Source organism: Suricata suricatta, chromosome 7, assembly GCF_006229205.1.
Source record: "Suricata suricatta isolate VVHF042 chromosome 7, meerkat_22Aug2017_6uvM2_HiC, whole genome shotgun sequence".
NCBI lineage: Eukaryota > Metazoa > Chordata > Mammalia > Carnivora > Herpestidae > Suricata > Suricata suricatta.
The window spans coordinates 124154993-124178780 of record NC_043706.1 but is presented as its reverse complement, the minus strand read 5'-3'; the positions used below and the strand labels follow the sequence as shown (position 1 = coordinate 124178780).

At 39.8% G+C, this 23788-nt stretch overlaps 1 protein-coding gene across 6 annotated transcripts in view; it reads right to left on the bottom strand.

Annotated features, from left to right (window-relative positions):
* PHACTR2 (phosphatase and actin regulator 2) overlaps nucleotides 1-23788 on the bottom strand; it is a 130227-nt gene that overhangs the window by 43421 nt on the left and 63018 nt on the right. For 4 of the 6 annotated variants that reach the window (XR_003910522.1, XM_029943784.1, XM_029943783.1 and 1 more), the window contains 5 exons: nucleotides 19989-20147; nucleotides 13005-13244; nucleotides 8714-9248; nucleotides 2971-3176; nucleotides 1595-1751 (listed from right to left, as the gene is read on the bottom strand). Coding sequence is in view for 5 of the 6 variants with exons in the window: in XM_029943784.1 (XP_029799644.1) it covers nucleotides 1595-1751; nucleotides 2971-3176; nucleotides 8714-9248; nucleotides 13005-13244; nucleotides 19989-20147 (1297 nt within the window). In the remaining variant the exon portion in view is untranslated. Of the gene's footprint in view, nucleotides 1-1594; nucleotides 1752-2970; nucleotides 3177-8713; nucleotides 9249-13004; nucleotides 13245-19988; nucleotides 20148-21949; nucleotides 21988-23788 lie in introns of all 6 variants that reach the window. The other 2 variants (XM_029943787.1, XM_029943786.1) reach the window with 2 other exon arrangements.

Below are 23788 nucleotides of genomic sequence, written 5' to 3'. Positions count from 1 at the left end.
ACAATCACCTCACAATGTCCTTCATCAGCACCCTGTTTTTGAGCATTTGGTTTGTCTTACTTGTCACTGCTGTAATAGCCTTAAAATAAACATCTTTGTAAAATACATAGGGTTTTTTTTTTCCTTTTTGGATTATTTCCTTCTTGTATAGTCTCTCGAATGAAATTACCATGTAAAACAATAGACTGCGTACAATTCTTTTTCTTCCACATTGTTAAGAAACACTGAACAAAGTTGCCGATTTGGGGTTTAATTTTTAAAAATGTTTTATCTGTTTCAGATATACATAATGACTTAAATCAATAATAAAAATATTTAATTTTATTAAGTGCTTGCTACGATCCAGGCACTCAAGCTCCTTCAGTGTGTCACCTCATTTGCCCACCCAAGGTCCCATGTGTCAAACAGGTAACAGCCTCCGGAGCCCCCGCATGCCAGCCTGTAGGTACCACAGAGTCAGAGTAATCTTCCACTTCTTAGCAAGGAGAAGGGTTTCTTCCACCTCCAAATCCTGCCCCGGGACCTCAGACTGCTCCCTTCTCCCAAATGATGTGCTATATTGTTTATGCAGAGTGAGAGAAGTCAGCAAAATAGCTCGTACTTAAATACGCTTAAAGTCATCATCGAAAACCAGGGCTCTGGTACTCATTTCTACTAAAACTGCCAGTTAAGGGCACCTGGGTGGCTCAGTCATTAAGCGTCTGACTTCAGCTTAGGTCATGATCGCACAGTTGGTGAGTTCGAGTCCCGCTCTGAGTAAGCTTATGCCCCGCTTCTGGTGAATATGAGTCCTGTTTCAGGTCAGCACAAGCCCTGGATGAGCTCCGCTTCTCTCTCCCCCTCCCTCTCTCTCTCTGCCCCTCACTCACTTGCACTCCCCCACAAAAAAAACAAAAACAAAAAACTGTCAGTTAAATGGACTTCCAAAGTCACTGGTGGCAAAAGTAGAAACCCCACAATGGCTGGAGGCAGAAAAGAGAAATGAGATAACCATTTATTTGAAGATAAAAGGGGAAGGTTTTAGTAGGAGGGGCTATAGTTACATGACTTGGATGGAGCTGGACATTAAAGCTAACTAATATTTCTGTAATCTCAAGACCCACAGGGCAGAACCTCTTGGCAATCACAGGAGCGTGAGAGAGTCTGTGGATTAGGCCAGGAGTTGGGCAAAGTATCATGGGCAGGCCAAATCGGTTTGCTGTTTGTTTTGGTGAATAAAGTTTTATTGGAACACAACTGCACCCATTTGTCTATGTATTACTTATGGTTCCTTTCAGGCTATAACAGCACAGTTGAGTAGCTGCAACAGAGACCTTCTGGCCAGCAAAACCTGAAATATTTACTAACTAGGCCTTAACAGAAAAAAAATTTTGACACTTGGCTCAGTCTTTGGTGACCCCAAAGCCACTGATGACTGGTTGGACCAAAAGTCAAGTTCTTTTAGTGGTTCACCACCCAGGACCAACTTTAGAAAACCACACAGGCCATGTGTGCCCTTACCCAAGGAATTCACAATGATCTCAGTCGGGCAGGAAACCCCAGAGGGGAGAGACGTATGATTTGGTCACTGCCGTCCTAAAATTTCAGCCATTACCTGACAAGCTTGGTTCCAATTTGTTGCCGGATTTCCTGTCTCTCCTCTTCAGATGTGCGCTGCAAGATGTTTTTGTCTTCTAGCTCCTTTTTAGATGGTCTGTTGCCAAGTTTGATAGCAAGAGTATCCCTTCGTCGTATTTTACTTGCCAAAGCACCTGAGGATTGGAAAAGGAAGAAACACAGAGAAAGAGGCTTTTAGCAAGCAGCACTCAGGTTACATGCAGCATGGACTTAAAACACAGTCCAGAAGAAATTCTTTATCCACATGCAAGAGTGGAATTTTAATTAACCTCAGGAAAAAGAAAAAAAACTGTTTTGAGTTGGACGTAGTTCATTTTGGAAAACTGAAGCACTATTTTTAAAAATGTTCTGAAAAAAAATGTTGGGGCACCATGAAAAAACTCGCAAGTGTCACCTCATCATTTGGAAAGTGGTATTTGAAGTTTATTTTGCGGAGACCGTGTATCATGGAAATTTCTGATTGCGTAATGCTTTCTTTTTTTAAGTCTTAAAAACTTAGCTACCTTGTACTGTACAGTAAACTTTTGTCTTCTTCTTTCCTACACTCAAAAATCATGCTGGAAACAGTTTACCAATGGTAGCAGTGTCTTTAATCTTTAATTAGCAAAAATCCCTTATATCTCAACAGGATAGTTAAAAGCAGGTGGATGATGAGGGTTTTGTTGTTATTCAGTACAAACTAGAAGGAATTTGACAAACTGATATTTAATCATTAATAGCTTTCCACAATGTATAAATTCAATTCCATAGTGAATTCCTAAGTTATAAAGCTCAGAAGTTTAATTAAAAAAAAGCACTTTTCTAGTTCCTGAAGTTATAGATGAATGATTGGCTTAATCTGTTGTACTTTCATTCCTTTCTAGGTGGTATCCTATCCTTTTGCAGAAGAGTGATTGTTTTTAAAGGGTATTTGTCATTTTTGACTCATTCCTCCTTCCCCCCTCTTTAAGCCCTAGTATAAAACTGAGTAGAAGTCTCAAACACCTCCAAGAAGTAATCCAGTGAATCCTGAATTTATGCTCTTTATTCAAAAGAGACCTCAGGGTGGGAAGGCCATCTCTGATCATTCAGAAACTGCTTCTGTCATTAGAAAGCGTTGATTCCTTGTGAAAATACAAATGTGCGTTATCTTCCTCATAGACAAAGGCCTGACTCTCTCTCACTGTGGAATCCTCAACTAGAAAAGCCTGTCATCATAAGTTAAACCTTAGAACATAGACATTTCTAATAAGAGAAAAGAATATGAGGGGAAAGAAAACACCAGATGTCTGATGGCTCGTGGCTTTTGTTCTTTACAAAACGCACCTGCTTCTGTCCACCGCTCACTTTCCTCCCCACCCCCACAAGGCTTACTTTCTCCACTGCCATCCTCGTCCTCATCTTCTTCATCATCGTCGTCATCAGTGTACAAGACAGGCCCATCGGAGTCAGAGTCATTGGCCTGGTATTCCCTTTGGCCTTCATCCTCCGGGGCACTGAAGGATTCTGAAGATTCCCCCATCAGCCCAGGAGAAGGTAGATGAGGTGCCGCCTTTCCCGGCTCATCTTTGGTTGTAAAACTGTAAAGGCACAACAACAGAGAGGTCGTGTGAAGCTCAGAGCAACCCTCGGGGACAACACCAATACCCTGAGAAGCAGCTCTAGTTCCCTGAAAATCGTTCAGGTTGGCGAAAGGAGAAAGCAGGCACAGGCAACTAAGGATATGATAAGGAATAGCTAGATGACATCTGGTTTATTTAGCACATGAATATGGTAAAACTGTACTTTGCTGTAGCAGTGAGAGTTCAGTGGAAAGAACAATGGACTAGAAGTTCCTGGATATCTAACTCTGTACTTCAGTACCTGTGACTCCTACTCATCCTTCAAGTCTCAGCTTGAGCTGCAGCTTCTTCAGGAATCTTTCACTGGCCTTCTGTCTAGATCCTTGCCTCCCAGCTCCTAAGGTGACCTGAGGGCAACCCCATTAGAGCCCCAAGCACAGTGCACCTTGACCACCGTTCACTTGTCTGCCATGCCAACCCCCAAAGTTCCTTCACAAGTGGGATTCGTTCATACTGATGTGTAGCCCAGCACCCAGAAGGGTGGTGACATGTACCATTGACACATGAATTTTCCTACTTTTAACACATCCAGTGCATCAAGTCAAATAATCATACATCCTCTCTGAGATGCTTTAGTTTCCCCATTTGTAAAACTGCCTCTCACAGGAATATGTTGGTGATGCAAGACGGAAAAAGTGGAAGTTAAATGGATTCTGTAGAAGAAAGGACACTATAGAAGATGTGTTTGGAAGCAATAATTGCATTCTATTATTCAATTCTGTTATTGAAGTTTGCTGAGTCTCTGATTTAAAGTTACTATAAATATACAAAGCCTACCAATTTTCACAGACTAGAATAAAAATAAAGTGCTTTATATCAAAAACATACCAAGACCAATGTAACCTTTATTTAAAGAATTAGAAAATTCCCAAATTGTTTTCTGATATAAATAGAATTTATATTTGGAATATCACACATCAGAAAGACTGCTTTGTGCAAAACATGTGCTTACTGTTTTCATTAACTTAAAAAATAACAACAACCCCCCACAGTTCTCCAAATAATAGAAACAGGTAAACATTGTCACAATCTGAGGTATGGACCATTGTACTCTGTGGTGATCAGTCTAAGCACTCTAGAAATTCTCTATTTTTCACTTATTAGAAAACTCCAACAGCCAAAATTCTTGTTTTCAAAAGGGGAAATATAAAACTTCATTTTTTATTGTGTAAAATATGCCCGGCATAAATTTACCATTCAATGGAATACTACGTGGCAACGAAAAAGAATGGAATCACGTCATTTGCAGAAATATGGATGGAGCTGGAAGGTGTTAGGCTGAGTGAAATAAGTCAGTCAGAGAAGGACAGATACCATGTGTTTTCACTCATATGTGGATCCTGAGATACTGAGCAGAAGACCATGGGGGAAGGAAAGGGGAAAAAAAAAAGATACAGAGAGGGAGGGAGGGAAACCACAAGAAATTCTTAAATACAGAGAACAAATTGACAGTGGATGGGGGGTAGGGCAGAGGGAAAATGGGTGATAGGCATTGAGGAGGGCACTTGGGATAAGCACTGAGTGTTGTATGCAAATCAATCTGAAAATAAATTATGTTCGTAAAAAAGACATAATAAATTCCTGTTGTTTTAAGTCAAAAAATAAAAAAAATAAATAAAGTGTAGGGTTCAGTGGCAACTAGTACGTTTCCACTGCTGTATAAACACCTCCACCAGCCATCTCAGAACTTCTGTCATCTTGCCAAACAGACACTGTCCCATTCAACACTAATTCCCCGTTCTTGTCCCCGAGCCCATGGCCACCACCATTTTACTGTCTCTATGAATTTTGCTACTTTAGGTGCTTTACATAAACGATATCATGCAACATCTGTCTTTTTGTGTCTATCCTCTACTTTCCATATCTTCCAGGTTCATCCCTGTTTTCATATATGCCAAAATTTCTTTTCTTTTAAGGCTATTCGGAATAATACTCCACTGTACCACACTTTGTTTATCTATCCATCAGCTGATGAACATTTGAGCTGTTAATACCTTTTGGTTGTTGTAATAACACTGCTATGAACACTCATGTACACATATCTATTCAACTACCTACTTTTAATTTAATTTTGTTTTTATTTTTTTGCTACATACACAGTAGTAGAATTGCTAGATCACATGGTAATTCTAAGTCTGATTTTTTGAGAAACCATCATACTGTTTCTACCATGTGAAATCACATTTTAAATATGGGAAAACTTTTCTTGGCCAGGATGTCTGGTTGATCGGCACTGGAGACCATCCCAATTTGAACAGTCTCCCATTGTGGGGGACCACAGCACACTTAACAGCTGTGTCAATTAATAACACATTCTGAAGAAAGGAACCAAAATTGCTTTCAGGGCGGAGGCTTGATATTTGCACATGGCAGTCTAATTTACTATGATACCTATCATTGTAATGTCATCATTTGTATTTTATAATGTTTTGTAGTTTTCAAAGACTTCTGCATATTATTTACAACTTACAAATGTTTTACAGTATAAGAGGCAAGGTAAGTTTATAGTTCATGGAACCCAAGAAGAGCATGGGTGTATGGCCTAAAACAAGGTATCAAGTCCAGCCGAGAATCCACACCACCTAATTAATACCACCTAATCTACCTATTAAATTTTATGTACCTGATACTATAAGTAACATTAATATATTATGTATTATGTAGATTACAACTAACTTAATATTATGTAGATTATGTTATTATGTAGATTATTATTAACTTAATATTAAATATTAAACTCCCAATTTGCATCAGTCAACTCATGATTTGGCTCTCATTTCCCCCTAAGTTGCTTGGGCACTTTGGACAAAACAGTGAGCTTAAAAAGCGTTTGTGGAAATGAACTGAACACAGTCAAGTCCCCTCTGGATACTGGCTCCAGATGGGCTTATTAAGTTATCCCAGACCTATATGATATTAATGAAGTTGCCAATAAATAGAAATCTACCACATGGTAGATTGCAGGTTACCACCCTGCAATATGTGAATAGAGGAAGATATTTTTACACATAGCCACTTATCTTCTTTAAAGCTTTGATATTTGTATTCCAAACAGAAGCCTCTTCATGAGATGACAGGATTTTCACACATTCGTTGACTAAACATAACTGAGGGAAAGTTCTAAGTAAAGCAAGTGACTAAGAGCTAGCAATTCTAACTGAAATAATCTACTTAAACACAGAAGAAAGAAAGAAAAAAAAACGGAAGAAAGAATTTGGAAAAAAAAATTTGAGAGACTACTTATTCCAGGTTCATTAACTCAAGAGCAAACAAACCACTCCTGTGGAATGAATTGTAATTTAAAATTTTAACTTTGAAGAATATACAGAGAAGAAAATCTCGACATCCTCTTCTAGGAAAGGATTACAGTTATTTGGAGTGACGGGAAAATCTATTATAAATATCTTGATGTCTAATGATGTCCTAAGCTTGCTCTCTGATCACAGGCCCAGTGGAAATAGAGAACAGACACTCACCTCTTTTGTCTGACAATCCTATGCATATTTGAGCTGAAGACTGACATTAAGACTGACAATCCTATGCACATTTGAGCTGAAGACTGCATGTAGCACAGTGCTTAGCACAATATAGGGCCTTCCCTAGATGTTTGAGGAAGTGGACTGGACAGAGTCAGGTCACCTTTGCATATGGGCTCTCTCATTGCCTGAGACAATCTAAGGAATCACCTCGTTATGCCTTGTTCTTTAGTTTATTGAATAATAAACCCATATGTTCAATCTATTCAGACATACCTTAAACAATTGTACTTCTTGTGCATGTTGGACGTTATTTTGGTAAAAATGAATTTTAACTATAATGTCTTGCTTATTTTTTATCTTTAGTGCTGAGTGTACTGTCTAGCACGTAGAAAGCAAGCAGAAAATATATACTGAAAAGTTGATTCTTGAATTCTAAAGGTGGAATTCATTGCAATGCTGAAAATACTCACTATAATTAAATGAAGAAATTTGCTATGTGCAAAGGACATCACAGCCATTAATTTCAATGTTTTCTCCTACATTGTTTATTAAGATGTCAAATAAATAAAATAATTTGTAATTTAACATTTATCTTGCCTTGGCTTTCCTTCGAACCATGCTGCTCAAAAGGATGGAAACAAAAACAAAAACAAAACAGGAGACAAAAACAAAATTGCAGAAGAAGTAGAAGCAACTGGTTTGGAAATGTATAGAATTTCTTAGAGCATGGAATTCGACATGCAACTCTGAATGTGCATTCTGGTTTTCCCACTTACTAAGTGGGGAATGTAGGGCAAATTCAGAGTCCATTTTCTCATCTATTAAACAGAGATATTTCAGAAGACTTACGTGAATTAATGATAACTGACAGTGCCTGACATTAAATAACTATTCAATAAATTAAGGTGATTATTATCAGCAATCGAATAATTAATGCTGATAGTCTCTTGATCCACATCAACTTAATTAATGTACTAATTTTTTTTAAGTCCTAACATGACAGGTTATTTTGAAAGAGAAAATATGAAATTAAAATGATCACAAGAGTGAATTTAGGTTTTATTCTTAGAAACAGGAGAGAACAGTCTGGATTTAAGAGCTCTAATGCTTCCCTAGACAGAACTGGTTATGACGGCTATCATACCTAGACGGTCCTCCCTTCATACCTGAGGGACAGGAGAGCTAATGTGTCTTTTTCCCCTTAAAGTAGAAAATGTACAGGACTTTGGGAGGGATTAGATGCAGGGAAGGAAGAAGAATGACGCCCCTTAGGATGAATCCCAGGTGTCTGGCTTGGGTGGCTGGATGATGTCATGTCTATGGCATACCAGACTCCGTACGGGTTGCTGGGGATTCAGAGGCAAACACATATATTGTTTAGCTCTGTCTCATGGGGAGGAAAAAAGCGCTGCCAGGGAAGAGTATATGCAACAGCCAATTCTATCTGGATGAGTATGGAAATGTGTCAGAGAGGAGGTTAACATGTAAGTTGGGTGGTGGATTGAGGAAGCAAGAAAGGGTGCCCCTTTGAGGCTAGAGGAAAAGGAGATGGATTCTGAGAGTTCTTTCCCGATGGTCTTTATTTTCTTGGAGAAAGAGAAGGCTAAATGACTTGTTGTAATCAAGGTCGGCAGGAATGGGTGAGCAATCTGGACACAAGGAGTAAAGACTTAAAGTAACCACTTTTAGGAAAGAAAGGGAACTGTCCAAGGAAAAGAAAAGAGGCTGCTGGGTAGTGATGAAGCAGGCTCTAAATATACTTAAAAGCCAAAGATAAAGAGTGGTACCTGTCGTTAGGATAAATGTCATTTCCTGCAGTTGCCTATAACGTTCCTGTAGCAGGGCTATGGAAAACCAATGGTTGGATGGCATGTGTGTTTACCAAACAATCACCAGATTAAATTATGAGACAAAACCAAGTAGGTTGTTTCATTTCTAATAGAGTGGTTTGGTGACCTTCAGGACTTAACTAAATAGAGGATATAGACAGAATATGGGGTTTATGCCCCGACTCACCATCTTGCATTTTCTCTGCTAACACTTAAGCCAATGCCTGAGAGGACAGTGGTTCTGTTGGTTGGCTCTTCGGTCCAGAGAAGCTGACTTGGGTCTAAGGCAGGGATGGGCAGGTCAGCTCCATTGCTGACCAGGACAACAGGTGTGTCTAGGGCAATAGTGCACTGCTTGTCGAGAGTAAGTGGAGGGGCGGGGGGAGGAGGTGGTGGAGCCACAGGAGGTGGAGGGACTGGAGACTTGGATTTGCCTGTGGTCTGCTCATTGGTCCCAGGGACAGTCTGCTCAGGTTTGAGACTCTCCACCCTCGTCTCCGAAGGTTCTCCTTTAAGGTCGGACGTGCCAGAAGTGGTTGCATCGGAGGACGGTCGAGAGGTTGGCTGCTTGCCGGCTTTTTTCTTGCCCTTTGTGATTCCCACTGTCCCTGTTTTGCTAGAAAGTGTCTCCTTTGAAGCTTTGGGACGAGATGAGGTGGAGGAAGTAGATGGTGAAGCTGATGCTTTGGACCCAGTTGTTTTTTTTGAATGAGAGGAACCAGCTAAAATAGAGAGAATTTGCATTAAAAGTCAAAGAAGACTTTTAAATAAACAAATGAGTTGCAATTGTCAAATCATGATGTTCTCTTTAAAATGTTAACATTTGTTGAATAAAAGAAAATAGGCAAATCATGATAATAGTTTTATTTTCTGCTGCCTCCTTACCTCGAATCTAGGAGGGAGTCAGTGACGCTGAAGGCAAAACCCTAGGGGACAAGAGTCCTCTCCTAAAGACCAAGGAGTCCCTCTAGTTTTTTTAGCTGGGCCCAGCCAAAGGGAAATCTTCCTTGTCCTACAGGTCACTTGAATTAAGTCCTTGTATGCGCCAAAGAGTAAGTCCCTGTATGTACATTATAGTGTCCAGAGGACAGATAGCAGCTGTCTGGGAAGAGCACAAGGTTGGGCTCATCACATGAGGTCTACTTGGGAATGGAGTGGCCCACATTCAGAAATGGCCACGGTATATCCCTCTGGATCCTTTCTGGGCCAGAAACAAATGTACTCAACTCCAAACCAGTTATCCCCGTGGCTCCAGAGAGAGAAAAGCTAGCCAGGCTGGCCTCCACCTCGATCTGCAGTGGTGATGGGGCAGGATGAAAACACATGGCCACATATGAAAGACAGATCCCCTTCAAAATATCCAAAGGCAGAAGAAATTATTTTTTTAATAAAAAAATGTTTAAAGGGGTAGCATCTGAATAACATGAAGGGAAAGAAGTGTCTTTCTCAGATCTTATGACGACACTTTCACAACTCCAGTCTTCCTTACCACTTCTGTTCTTAGAGGGTCTTCATCAGAGGTTGGTTGTAGCCATTAGAAGTATATGCCTACTTTTGGATAGGATTGCCTTCAACCAAACCATTGTCAGGAAAACAAAGCTTAACTCAGCTTTTCTTTGTATTATTTTGGGAGACGTAGTCTTTTGTTTCATGACCTTTACAATCTATAAATTTCTCCTAATTGCTTCTTCTATTGTAATGTTGTATGTTCTTTTTCATGAGGGGTTAAACTATCTTCCGTAGAACTATTAGAAAATACCTCCTCGTTAGCGTTGGGGGGCCAATCCACAACAGATGTGACTGTAACTTACCTTTATGCTTATAACGTTATTGAAGTCGATTGGGAGGGTCAAGAGATGAAGAACAAATAAAGGAATAAACAATGAGATGTAAGACGTCATCAACTCTGATATACTAAAAAAAAATGTGAGTTTCACTTGGTGACAAGATCCAGGCTTGAAAGAAACATCTATTCCTTGGGGGCTTTATTATTTTAGATACACACAACTAGAATTCAGATTATCCCAAGTCTGGGCATGCTAACACTCCTTGAAGCTAACAATCTTCACTTCCTAATAAGACAAAGGTATTAAGCATACCTCCTCTACTAGTTAAGTCGTAACAAAGATCTAAGGATTTGATGTGTAAACATGTTCAATTATTTTCTTAGGTAAATTGAACAGAATCCCTTTCATATATCAATGTGTATTTTTTTAAGAGAAAATTCTTTCTTTTAAAACAGCCAAGGTAACCTTAGCTGCACTTAAGGGAAAAAACAATTTTTGCAATGCCTGGAGTACAACTTCCAAGTCACACTTTTCTAGATACTTCCTTACAGGTCTTCAAAAATGCTAAGACTTTGCTGAAATCAACCACCTTGTACAAGTTACCTTGAATTAAGGCCATGACTAAATAAGTAAAGCCATCTCTCCTCAGTTAAATACTTCCGTTTTTACACTGTGTATAACAATGAGAAAGAATAAAAATATGGGAGATATGACCTTACTTCATTCACCAAGCTGGTGAATGTGTTAATTCAGTATCTGGTTATCTGGAGGTCTATACTAACTTAGAAACTGAAGAAGAATCTTAACTGACAGCTTTTACAAGAACTTAAATCATCTGACTAAAAATCAAGAGTTGTATTTGAAGTTACTTTTCTGGAAGGTCAACATTATTCAAGTAAATCAAAGTTACTATGTAGGAAATTCTAAATGGTTACAAATGGAATATCAGTTGGATTCTGAAGGAGTATTATCAACCTTTGATGAAAGGATCCTTGCACAATGAACTTGTTGGTATAGTTCAATGCAATCTCTGTTTCTCTGTGATGCCTGAGAGAAAAACAACACTGTTATTCACACTATGGGCCAGTGGAATGGAATACAATGGATAATAATATGACTGTCGTATTCTCCTAGGAAGATCATGAATCCATAAATAAGCCTTCAAGTAAAATATCTGGAAATAGCTCAAAATCTCTCATGCAAGCTGTCCCAGGCCCTGGCATTATTCACCAGCTTTCTTCTGAGAGAAGTAAGAGAGAGTCTAAGCCAAGCTAATAGTGGGCTGTGGCCACGTGGGGCAGGAGGAAATGGGAAAGTCTGTGCAATTCCCAAGCATGGGGGTGATTGTTTGGGGCTTTGAGAAGCAGATCACTGCCGGCCTCATTTCAAACATTGCTCCCAGGGTCTGCCAGGTAGTCTGGGAAATGCAGACACACCAACAAGAATGGACACTGACCTGTGAGGGCAGCTGGTGCCTGAGGAAATGGCCCGTAGGCACTGTGAGCACAACATTCTGAGACAAATCATGTCAGAGCTTTTTAGAAAACACTCAGACACTCAAGGTCAAAGGCTGAAGAGAGAAGCACAGGTAGAGAGATATCTATTTGTATTTGGAGGTCTGCTATATCAAGAGTTGTATTTGAAGTTATAGGCCTACGGGCCTAATTCGATAACAGGAGTTTGAATTTGAGCAACAGGAGTATAAATGATGGAGGGAAAAAGATCAATACGAGGGCATATCCTGGTAGCCAATTGCAAGAAAGCTGCTGCTGATTTTAAGGAAAATAAGGTTTGCTATAACACAGGAGACTTTTTATGCATGTGTTAATGGGAAAAGCCATTTAGCACGTATACTTTGATTACTGTCCTTTTTAAAGCTAGTGGACATGGTAGCTTTTTTTATTCTACGTCTCTAGAAGATTGGGAGCTCCACATTGCATTAAGTATATCTGATTTTACAGTAAAGTGGGACACACATTACAAGCAGTTACTGTAGGTCACCCAGACAACCTCTGGCACCGTGCACTACTGACTCGTAAACAGACTACAAGGATGCTGTTCCTTACAACACACTGAAGTCTGGAAAATAGGGTGGAGGGTGAACACTGAGCATGTGATTTTCCACTCCGATGAAACAGATGGGACTACATCATAGAGGGTGGCGGCGTGGAGCCAACCTGACTGATAGGAACTTCGTCATTTGTCAGTAGAGAAATGACTATGTATGCAGAAAGATTTAAGACATTACGATCTTTATGACGTAAGTGTCATATTCTTCTGTGCAACTTAAGATAATTTGGAAGGACAACTCAAGCCCAAAAGCCACCCATAAACTCAAATAGGCAGAAGGCCAGTCGATGTGTAAATCATGTGATATCAGATCATTGCCATTCATCAGACACACGACACCCTGAATCCTTCTACTGGTTCTTACACAGATAGTGGATACTTGGGATGAAAGAGGTCTATTCACCCAAAAATTAATGAGGTCAACTAATCAACTGGTTGACTTTCCTTCAGTAGAGACAGCAACAAAGGAATCTCCTGTTTATTGTCTATGTCAAAACTAAATCCACTGGTGTTACGTTCTACAACACCAGACACCAAAAAGTCCATCGTTTCTAGAAGAAGCAATCAGCCCCACCCCAGAGCTAAACACCCTAGACTGAAGCCCCCAGGGGGCATACTCACCAGCCTCTCGGGTCGTGTTTCGGCTTGCTGGCTTGGGTGGAGGGATGGGGGCCTGCTTACCAGGAGCCTTGGTAATTTTTTTAATAGGAGGCACTTCGTCGCCCTTGGGGCTTGCCCCAGCAGCAGCCCCTTTTGGAGGCGCAGGTGTTTTTTTGGGTTTAGGTTTGGGTTTAGGCTTAGGAAGAGCTGGAGGAGGCGGAGCAGGAGCTGCCGGTGTTTCAGAGTGGTTTTCAGTGTTCTCTATAAATGAGAAAGTGAACAGAAGCACACTGATACAGACACACACCATATACATGGAAGGAGCAAGACATATATAGACAGTGATATGAGCACGTGGCCGCTTGGCACATGAGAACCAGTGGTTCTAGACCAGGGGGAGCACAACTGGGGGTAAAAGGGATCAAAGGTGCAAAAGCTGAAAGCCAAATTGGGGCACACTGTCTGGGTACATTAATCATTCCTGTGATAAGACATGGTCGCCCAAGTTACTTTGATGAAGTAAATTATGCTGAGGATGAACATCAATGTCCTCTGCCAGGGGCTGACACCAGTCCTGAAATCAGTGGCTGCCAGAGGAGGATCTGGGCCCGAGGGTCAAATTTAAATTTAACAAAGCAAAAAGGGCACCTGGGAGCGGCAGGGCAGGGCACTGCATGTAATGCCAGGGGGACTGACAGCAAGGAAATGACTGGACGCCAGTACGTCATACCCTCTGCGTAGAGATGTTCTCTCAGGAGAACTCGAGTCCCCACCAACCAGAAAGGGATTTGAGCTCTGTCTCACTGTGGTCAAAAATCAGGAACTTTCTAAGCTAAGGGTGACTCTGCGGAATCTTCTCCAGGAAGCACAATGCACTGAAGAATAAACTACTTTCTACTATGAAAATATTCTCAAGCTCTCCCAGTAACTCAAGGGCGGCTTCCTGTTTCTCAGTCACTTCCTCTGGCCTTTTCAACAGTGTCCCAAGTACAGGCACAGAGGGCACAGAATCCCCCCAAATATAAAATTCATTTTGTCACGTAAACACAAGGAATGAATTTGAAAAGCCAAAGGTTGAAATCCATTAAACAAAAATTCATACCTAAGAACAGAAGCCTCTCACAAGATTTTGCCTAACTGGAATCTCTCATTATCAAAAGTGGAGATGCTGAGTGTTCATCCATGTACTCACAGCCACATTGTCTCTACTAGTAGCTGACTGAAATAAAAATAAATTAAAATACAGTTCTGGTCCAAAGAGCTAAGCAGCATTTCTTTAAAAATGGAACACAATTAAAAAAAAAAAAAGTAAGACAGTGTTAGACAAGACTGAGCCTTTACTCGATATATTCTCCCATTATTGAATGACCAAAAAAGGGCTTTATATTAGAATGCATCATACTTTATTTGATTTGTTTCATTTCTCATTCTCATGAGTGTAAATGGAGAACTCCCCCCATTTGTGTGGACTACATTCCATCAATCCACATATATAACTACCATAAGAGTGATTTTTAAGAAAATTATTTAAAAAAAAGGGGGGGGAGGGGCATCTGAGTGGCATAGTCAGTTGAGCATCTGATTTCAGCTCAGGTCATGATCTCATAGTTCAAGAGTTCGAGCCCCACATTGGGCTCTCTGCTATCAGCGTGGAGCCCACTTTGGATTCTGTCTCCCTCTATCTCCATCCCTCCCTTGCTTGCATTTTTTCTCTCTCAAAAAGAAATGAACATTTTTTTAAAAATTAAAAAAAAAGAATGATTCAAGTTATAGTAGTTAATCAATATAGCTTTAATTTTATCTTCTCCTGGCCACGAAAACTACCAGTCCCCTCCTGTCACCAAACTTACTCATATTTACAGCCTGCACTACTTACTCAGTATCTACCAGAGGCTACTTTATATGTGAGCCTTTGTGTTATATATATATTGTGTCTTTGTAACTAAGTAGTGAGTCTCCTAACCTACCTGGTGGGAACCAGAAGGACATTTACAAAAGGTAGGGTCAAGAACAATACAAGTTGATAGGACACATAAATCACTTCATTTTAACATAAAACATACAGAGATGCCTGCGGGGCTCAGTTGGTTGAGTGTCCGACTTCGGCTCAGCTCATAATCTCACTGCTTGTGGGTTTGAGCCCCGTGTCGGGCTCTGTGCTGAACAGCTCAGAGCCTGGATGGAGCCTGCCTCAGATTCTCTGTCTGCCCCTCTCTCTGCGCCTCCCATACTCATGCTCTGTCTCTTTCGGTTTCTCAATAATAAATAAATGTTAAAACATTTTTTTAAAAAAACCATAAAACATATAAATCTACATTGACTTGCCAGTCTTGTGACATGAGGCAAAGGCTTACTCTTTATATACTTCTTTAGATTACTCTTTGTAAGATTAGACAGCTGCATAATTTACACAGAGATTAAGCCCGATAACACCGTCCATGGTGTCCGTGGTGAGAGCCCAGGAACTTATCTCCGGCACGGGGCATCTCCATTCTCTCTCACGCTACAAACCTTCACCGGTCTTGGCCTGTCCGCGCAGGCCTATCACTGGAGATCTGATTTCGTTCTGCCTAAGGTTTCAAATTCTTAAGTTGCGCCCCAAAGAATGCAGTTTCTGGGTTTGGGAGGGAAGAGATGGTCACTCTGTGACATTTGGGAGTGACAATCCCACCTAGGCTGAAAGTGAACACACTGAGCGTGAGCTCCTGGTGTTGGCGGACAGGCACTATCCACACCTCTGTCCTCTATGAACTCTGCCAATGCTCGGACATGTTTGCCAGAGGGCGAATATTTATGTCTCCTCTGTGGAGAGCCCTACACGCGGTGTGTGACTGTATGCAAACTGTATGCTCTTCTGACTTAACTGTAAACTCCTTTTGTGTAAAATGTCATATCCCTTGGGGCGCCTGGGTGGCTCAGTTGGTTAAGCGTCCAGCTTCAGCTCAAGTCACAACCTCACAGTTCGTGAGTTCGAGCCCCGTGTCGGGCTCTGTGCTGACAGCTCAGAGCCTGGAGCCTGCTTCAGATTCTGTGTCTCCCTCTCTCTCTGCTCCTCCTTCACTTGCTCACTGTCTCTTTCTAAAATAAACATTAAAAAATACTTTTTAAATGTCACATCCCATTAAACACAATTTTAAACATGAGTTTCTATTCAGTGAATGTGATTGGCTGATAGTTATTAGCAACATCGTAGTGGACAACAAACGCTCTCCTTCTATCTGGGAGGTAATGAATGAAGTCATTAGATTTTTTATTATTACCATATGACCTGAAGACATGATATAAACTAATGATGAATATGAGTATTATCTGTTCAAGAGGGGGCTAAGAACGGGGTGCCTATATACTCTGGGTTGATACAGGTACATGTTTCAAAACAATACGGTCTGGAGGATTGCTGTTTACTATAATTCCAAGTCTGGCTCCTTCCGTCGCATGGAAGGTTCAGGTCCGGATTTAGAGCGAACCTGAGAACAGCAATTGGCCCCGGCCTTACCTAGAAGGCACCTTTGCTCCTATTCCTCTCCTTCACATGACTACCTCGCTGTCTTCTTCAGGTCTCAGTCTGGAAATATCTGCTTCTAAGAACCAAATGTGGTTCTCACCGCAAACTCTTTGGCTCCCTGTACTCAGGTGTTTGGCTGCTGGTCTCCCGAAGGCCACCATCTGCTAAAAGTCAGAGGGCATTTCTGATTCACCATTCGTTTTCTGGCCCCAGCAAAGCCTTCCTCAGGGTAGACCTTCATTCTTGTTTGTGGAGCTGATGCATGCCAATCACTGGTTACTTCACTAAAAGTGCTCTATCATATAATATCAAATAATTTTCAGATTTTTTAATACTTAACACCAATCTGTCTTTAACACAGTGCAGATCAGTTTTTGTTATATATTTAAAGGCACTTATAAATTTAAATGCACTTACTGAGAAAGAATACTGGGGGACTAAAAGCCCTTGAGGTTTTAAGGGAAAAGTCTCCAGTGTTGGGCATCAGAGGCACAAGTACCAACTTGAGATTCCGGTGTGGACCAGAACCCCACGAACACCCAAGTGTCCCGGGCAGATGTTTCAACTGATGTTTCAACTATTAGAATAAGGACATATTATCTTAAAAAGGCATACAAGCATTTGGGACTTTAAAGGCACATGAAACGGTTTTGCAAATATAACTAATCAACAGATGAAATAACACTCTTGGATAAATCGGCTTCACATGAAAGCAGAGGGAACATTTTATGCCCCAAAAGAGAATCAAGAACACCCCACGGATGAATTAAGTACATGGGATTGTGGATTTGCATGGTAGTGAGACCAGGAGAGAAGCAGAAGGAAAAGTGAATCTTGGGTTCTTGTTTGGAATTAAATGGTGTCATTGCAGGGAAATAAATGATGGCCTTGGTTTATGAGGTATTTTCCATTTAACATAATACTATGTGATGTGAGTTGTGAGTGACGTTCTCTTTTTACTCTCCAGAAGCAGCTTCCACACCGAACACTTCCCCCCACTCGCAGTGAGGGTCTGGCCGGGTGCACCACCCGCAGTGAGAGGGAGGCTTCGCTGCATTCTTAGGGATACGGCAGCATGTCCAGCATTTCTGTCTCTTCAGGTACGACTAGCTAAGTGAGATGCTGTCTCGGACCTTATCTGACCCAAAAGAACTGCATGTACCAAGGAAAGAATAAGAAAGCAAAAACACTCAAATATCCATGGACCTGTGACTCTGAGGTCTGCCATCTTTTTAGAACATCAAGGCCTGCTGGCTTAATTAACATAAAGCTGTCAGCAACTTTTTATTAGGTTGATAAGGGAAACACTTCCTTTGAAGTTTGGGAGTCTGTCCAATGACTGACTGACATGCCACTTGGACCTGGCAAGCAAACACGATGGACTGTTACATAATGAAGGGTGTGATTTTTCTTTCTGGTTTTTTTTAAGGGTGCGATTCTTGAATGTGAAAAGACTGTATCAGGGACAAACCACAGATGGATTTGAAATTTAACAGTTTGGTGAAACAGGACAGTTGGACTTAAAAAAAAAGTCACTATTTGCATGAATACTTTCAAATTAATCCCCTTGAAATCTATTTAGATCTATTTTCTCTTTATGTTCCAGGAATATTATCATTAAAAATAGTAATTTCTGATGATCAGTACTTGTAAGTTTAACCAGAGTCTTTCAATGGAACAAGACTAAGTAAAGCCCCATGAATACTATACTTAATATTAAAAACTAATACATTTCTAACAGATTGTTAATAGGGGTTCCAAAACTCTTACAGGCTAATTTATATGCAAACAAGGGGTTACAGGTTTTCAGAGAAGATACTTTTAAGTGACAATATCTGTCAAATGCCCTTTTGCTTTTTTTTTTTTTTTTTTGTCTTTGAAGGATTTGGGTTGGGGCGCCTGGGTGGCTCAGTCGGTTGAGTGCCCGACTTCGGCTCAGGTCATATCTCATGGTTCATGGGTTCAAGACTGCTAGCTCAGAGCCTGAAGCCTGCTTCAGGTTCTGTGTCTCTTTCTCTCTCTGCCCCTCCCCTGTTTATATTCTGTCTCTCTCTGTCTTTCAAAAATAAATAAATGTAAAAAAATTTTTTGAAAAAAAATGAAGGATTTGGGTCAGGAACAAAAGAAGAGATTTGCTTTCAGCAGTTTCTAAGAATTCTCAAAATGCCTACAGAACTTAAGCTGGGTCTGACAAATCTTTGCCATTCAACGCATCGGCAGACATTATGGAACAGGAAATAGTCTGTCTCCTAAGGACTGATTTCTGGGCTGCATGGAATCATCTAGAAGCAACGACCGGGAACTTGTGAATGTCTTGAAGGGTCCTTGACAGACAGATATTTTGCTGGTATCTTAACTGACCATCACATATTCACTCTAGAAACCACATTCTTTAAAGAAGCCTTCAGAACAGCATAATTGCCCCTGGCATATGTTGAAATTTCCAATTACACAGAAAAAAGCAGGATTTCTGTGGTTAATACGGTAACCATCATCCCCAGCATCTTGGGGAACTATTGCTGGGTCTCCCTCAGACATGTCTAGAACCTGGACTAGGACCTACAACACTGAATGCCTGTATGCCACCAGCCACGTTCCCATCATTGGAGAGATCAAGCTATGCTGAAAGAACTATCTTGCTTTTGATGGTCCTCCACACTGACATGCTCAAGGGGTCAGTTCTAACCAGGAGAAAAAGATATTCAGACTGATGCCATTTTTTCTAAAGAATAAAAAAATAATAAAATAATAAAAATAATACCAAGAAGAAGTTTCTGACTCAACTGGTTAAGCATCTGACTCGATTTCAGCTCAGGTCATGATCTCAAGGTTCATTCGATCAAGCCCCAGGTCAGGCGCAGAGCCTGCTTATAATTCCCTCTCTCTCCCTCTCTCTCTGCCCTGCTCTGCTTGTGTGCTCTCTCTTTCAAAATAAATAAATAAACTTAAAAAAAAATCCTGAGAAAAAGATACCATTCCCAGATAGGGGGCACCTGGGTGGTTCCGTTGGTTAACTTTCTGACTCTGTCTCAGGTCATGATCTCAGGGTTTGTGGGTTTGAGCCCTATGTTGGGCTCTGTACTGACAGCTCAGAGCCTGGAATCTGCTTCAGATTCTGTCTCCCTCTCTCTCTGCGCCTCCCCGGCTTGTCCTCTCTCTCTCTCTCTCCTCTCTCTCTCTCTCTCTCTCTCTCTCAAAAATAAACATTAAAAAAAACTCCAAACATTCCTAGATCTCTAATGATGGAAGAGACTATCCGTTCTGATTACAACTGTTAATTAATGCCTAATTAATTGCTAATTAAGTAGATAAAAAAATACATGGATGTGCCTACCTAAGAAAAGAATCCCATTTCTCTTCACTAGTTGTAATTTCTCTCTCCTTTGTATTTGCAAACCTACTCTCTAACTGGTCTTAAGAATCACTGTTTGGCCTAAGACCTGGTTCTCAATATTGAGCTGTATGGAAGTAAAAGAATATGGTGTTTCTCTTGATTTTACCTTTCTTATCTTCTGCCTTTTCTTCCAGAGGTGGCGCTTTTTCAGCTACACAGCCATTACCTTCTTCAGATTTTACTACATTTTCCTCTTGGGTAGATTCCTCTCCGATGGGTATCATGTGCCCGTTTGAATTTTCAAAGTTAACTGTTACATCTCCATCTAAAATGGGGAAAGAAACACCTAGATGTCTAACTTGATGGTTTTCTTAAAACCCAGCTTTCCAGTTAGTAGGACTGTAGGGTTTGGGTTCATGTGTCAGGCCTCGGGAACCAAATACATCCTGTATTGTTTCACCGTGTATTAGTAAATAATTTATTCAAACCAAAGAGCTAGGAAATCCTTAGTCTTGGGGGGGAAACAGTAATGGCGGGGATGTCCACATGCCCTTTTAGGACAGCAGAAATTATCCTAATTATAAAATACCCCAGGGCTGCACAGCCCTTCTCTTCTTGCGCTTAGGTTTGTCGAAGTCGGGACTTGGGAGTCTCTGTCATTCAGACACTGAACGGCTAAAGGAGAAATCTGAAAAATGGAATAAACATTTTAACAAGCACTAAAAACACAAAGTGACTATAAATACACAAATAACATGAAATGTAGTTACACATACAAATGATTAGAGAAGAGAATATGAAAATTTCCAACTTCCACTGTCTCCAGATTGTTGCATCTCTGATATGCTAACTTTACACAGAAATATAACTGCCACTCTGTACTCAGGAAAAGCTGGTAGTGAGCCTAATTTTATTTTCATTTTCTCATTTATGGAAATATTAAAATGTACTCAGGTCATTGTTACATATAACTGACCAGAAGCCTTTAATGTGACCTAATAATAATTTGAAAATATTAGGGAAAAAAACATGTAAAAAAAAAAAGTAACTACAGAGGAAATTTTTTAAAAAATCACAACTGAAAAGAAAATTTCCAATATGTTATCTAAATTAGAAATAACTAATTTTAATCCCTGAACTTTCATAATTTCTAGACACTTCTAAAGTGAATGAGATTTTGCATAAACTCCTAATTCAGTGATACTTGAAAAGATTAACCTTAGGTCATATATGGAATGTTTCAAGAGGCTTTGCTGCCATTGTAAAAATAATAATAATAATAGTTTTGACTTTGCAAACTTGAAGAAATGCATGATTAGAGCTACTTTTATGCAGCTTTTTATTACTCTTGTTTTGGCAATCGTTATAAATAAAACAGAGATCATCTCTCAAATTTTCACTAAATATGACTGAACTGCTTTGTCTCGACCATAAAATCCATTAGCCTTCTCCACAAAAACAGGCAGGACATTTTAATAAGAAAAATACATTTCATGGAATTATGGCATGATCAAAATGAAAACGAAATCATTGCTTAGCCACATAACTTCCAAGTATCTAAAATCTGATTCCTGTATAAAAGTAAAATAGACAAACTTATTTCAATAAAGTTAAGGTAATACTTTCAGAGTATAGGTCAAACCAAAGAGAAACTAAAAAATTCTTCATTCTTATTAGAGATCCCAAGGAATTCACTATTAAAAAAGAAGAGAGAGAAGACATAATGTAATGCCCAGGTATTAGAACAGGAAAACTAAAAAACCAAGAAACAAAAAAAACAAACAAAAAAAGCAACAGGAAAACTAAAAACTAATGTAAGAATGGAAAATTCCAAACAAAATAGAAAATCACTTCTTTATATTAAAAAAGTCAATTTTCAGGCAACCCAAATATAAATTTTACCTTTGATTACTCTGGTTTTAGTTGATAACAAAAATATGTTGAAGTTATGTTAATGAAGATTGACTTATATTTTAACCCGTATTATGCTAAAATTCTTTAGTAGGTTAAAGAACTGACTTTTTAAAATCTAGAACAAAAAAGCTAGAGAGAAAATTAATAGCCAAGATGCAATAAGAAATTGGATTACCACATAATAGAAAGTCAACAATGTGGAAAGATACTTACTTTGAGGTATGAAATAAAGCTAGCGCATATGAAAATAACTGTTGAAAAAGGAGACATATATGTGATAAATACAGAATTCAAGATAAAACACAGTAGAGCTGAAGTTATTAATAATTAATTGGTGTGTGTATTAAAAAAGTTTTCTAGTTTTGTGCGTTGGTGTAGAGTTAGAATAAGTTAAGTCCTTGGTATAGTTTGTGCATGTAAGTAAAACACACACACACTTACACGCCAGCAAAGGACAGAAGGAAAAGATGCCGAGGTTACAGTAATAAGAGCACTCGTGTGCAAAGGCAAAAGACAACTCAGAAAAGGTTGTAAGCTTAAAGTGAACCAAGAGATACACAGACATAAGTAGTGAAACAAGGGGGCATAAGAGGGTTTGGGGGCTTTACTTCCTTCTAGTCAAACAAGTGTATCTGGGATATGGTTCACAGAGAAACAGAGATAAAGAGAAAGTCGTGTGAGACCAAAAGAGGAGTGACTCATCAGAAGGAGAAGAAGTGTACCATGGGAGAGAAAGAAAGGAGGTTGGAAGGCGGGAAGAAACATCTCCATGCCCTCGTGTTAAAGCTAAGGGAAAAGATGGAAGGAAAGAACCAGAAAATACGAACTGAACTTGGACTAGACTTTGGAATTCTCAGGAGAGAAGACCAACTGTTGAACATTTAGATGGAAGTTACATTTTACTGTAAAAAAGATAATCTAAAAGGAATAATAATAATAATAATAATAATAGCTGAAAGTGAGGGTATGGGGTGGGACAGGATGGATGGGTCAAACCCAGGAAACCGGAGGGATTCCGAAAGTCTCTCTCTGGCTCACTGAATAAAGGGCATATTTGACAATAACTGTCAAGAGCTAAGGCAAGGCCAAGAAGATAAAGGCAAAGAATGAATCTTCACTGGCAGAAGACAGGAGGCTGTCACCAAGCACAGCGGCTTCCAGTCTCTGGCTAGATCTGGACACAGACCGAAATTCTCAAGATAATTGTTTTTGGAAAAATGACAGAAAACTACTTTCTCCAGCCCTTGGCTACAAAGGGAAAATGAATATTTACAATAGGCATCACCAAGAACTTTCAAGGTTTGGGTCATTTCTACAGTTCCATATAGGGGCCATGAAAAAGGCGGAAAGTGAAATTCAGTAATTGATGACTTCCCAAACAGTAAACCCATTACATTACGTTTAAGTGAAAAAATTGTTTTGTCCTTTTGTGTTTTAAAACTTTTAATGTTCAGTCTGCAAAAGTTACAAAAAGGTCAACTAGTGTCCGATTTCTGGGAAATAAGTATAGGAATTTATAAGCAATCAAGTAAATAGTTTAATAGATCAGGCAGAGCAAAAACCAATCAACACTAAGCATTTCTTTAAACTGACCATTGCCACTTGTTTTTAGAAAAAGTAAACTCTTTTCTATCTATAATTTTTTAAATCAGATTAAAAAAGGGGAGGGTCTTTATATCTGTCTTTCATACTCAGTAATAGTTTCATCATAAATTTTCCCATTTTTCTTTTCTTTAAAGAATTTCCAAATTGGGACACCTGGGTGGCTTAGCTGGTTGAGCATCCAACTTCAGCTCAGGTCATGAACTCATGGTTTGTGAGTTCAAGCCCCCCATCAGGCTCTGTGCTGACAGCTCAGAGCCTAGAGCCTGCTTCGAATCTGTGTCTCCCTCTCTCTCTCTCTGCCCCTCCCCTGCTCGTACTCTGTCTCTCTCTCTCTCTGTCTCAATAATAAATAAAGATTTAAAAAAAAATTTTAATATCCAAATAAACGATACCAAACAATTGCACTGGCCCACCCCAGAAAGGGGATTGCTCAGTGGGTCTGTAAAT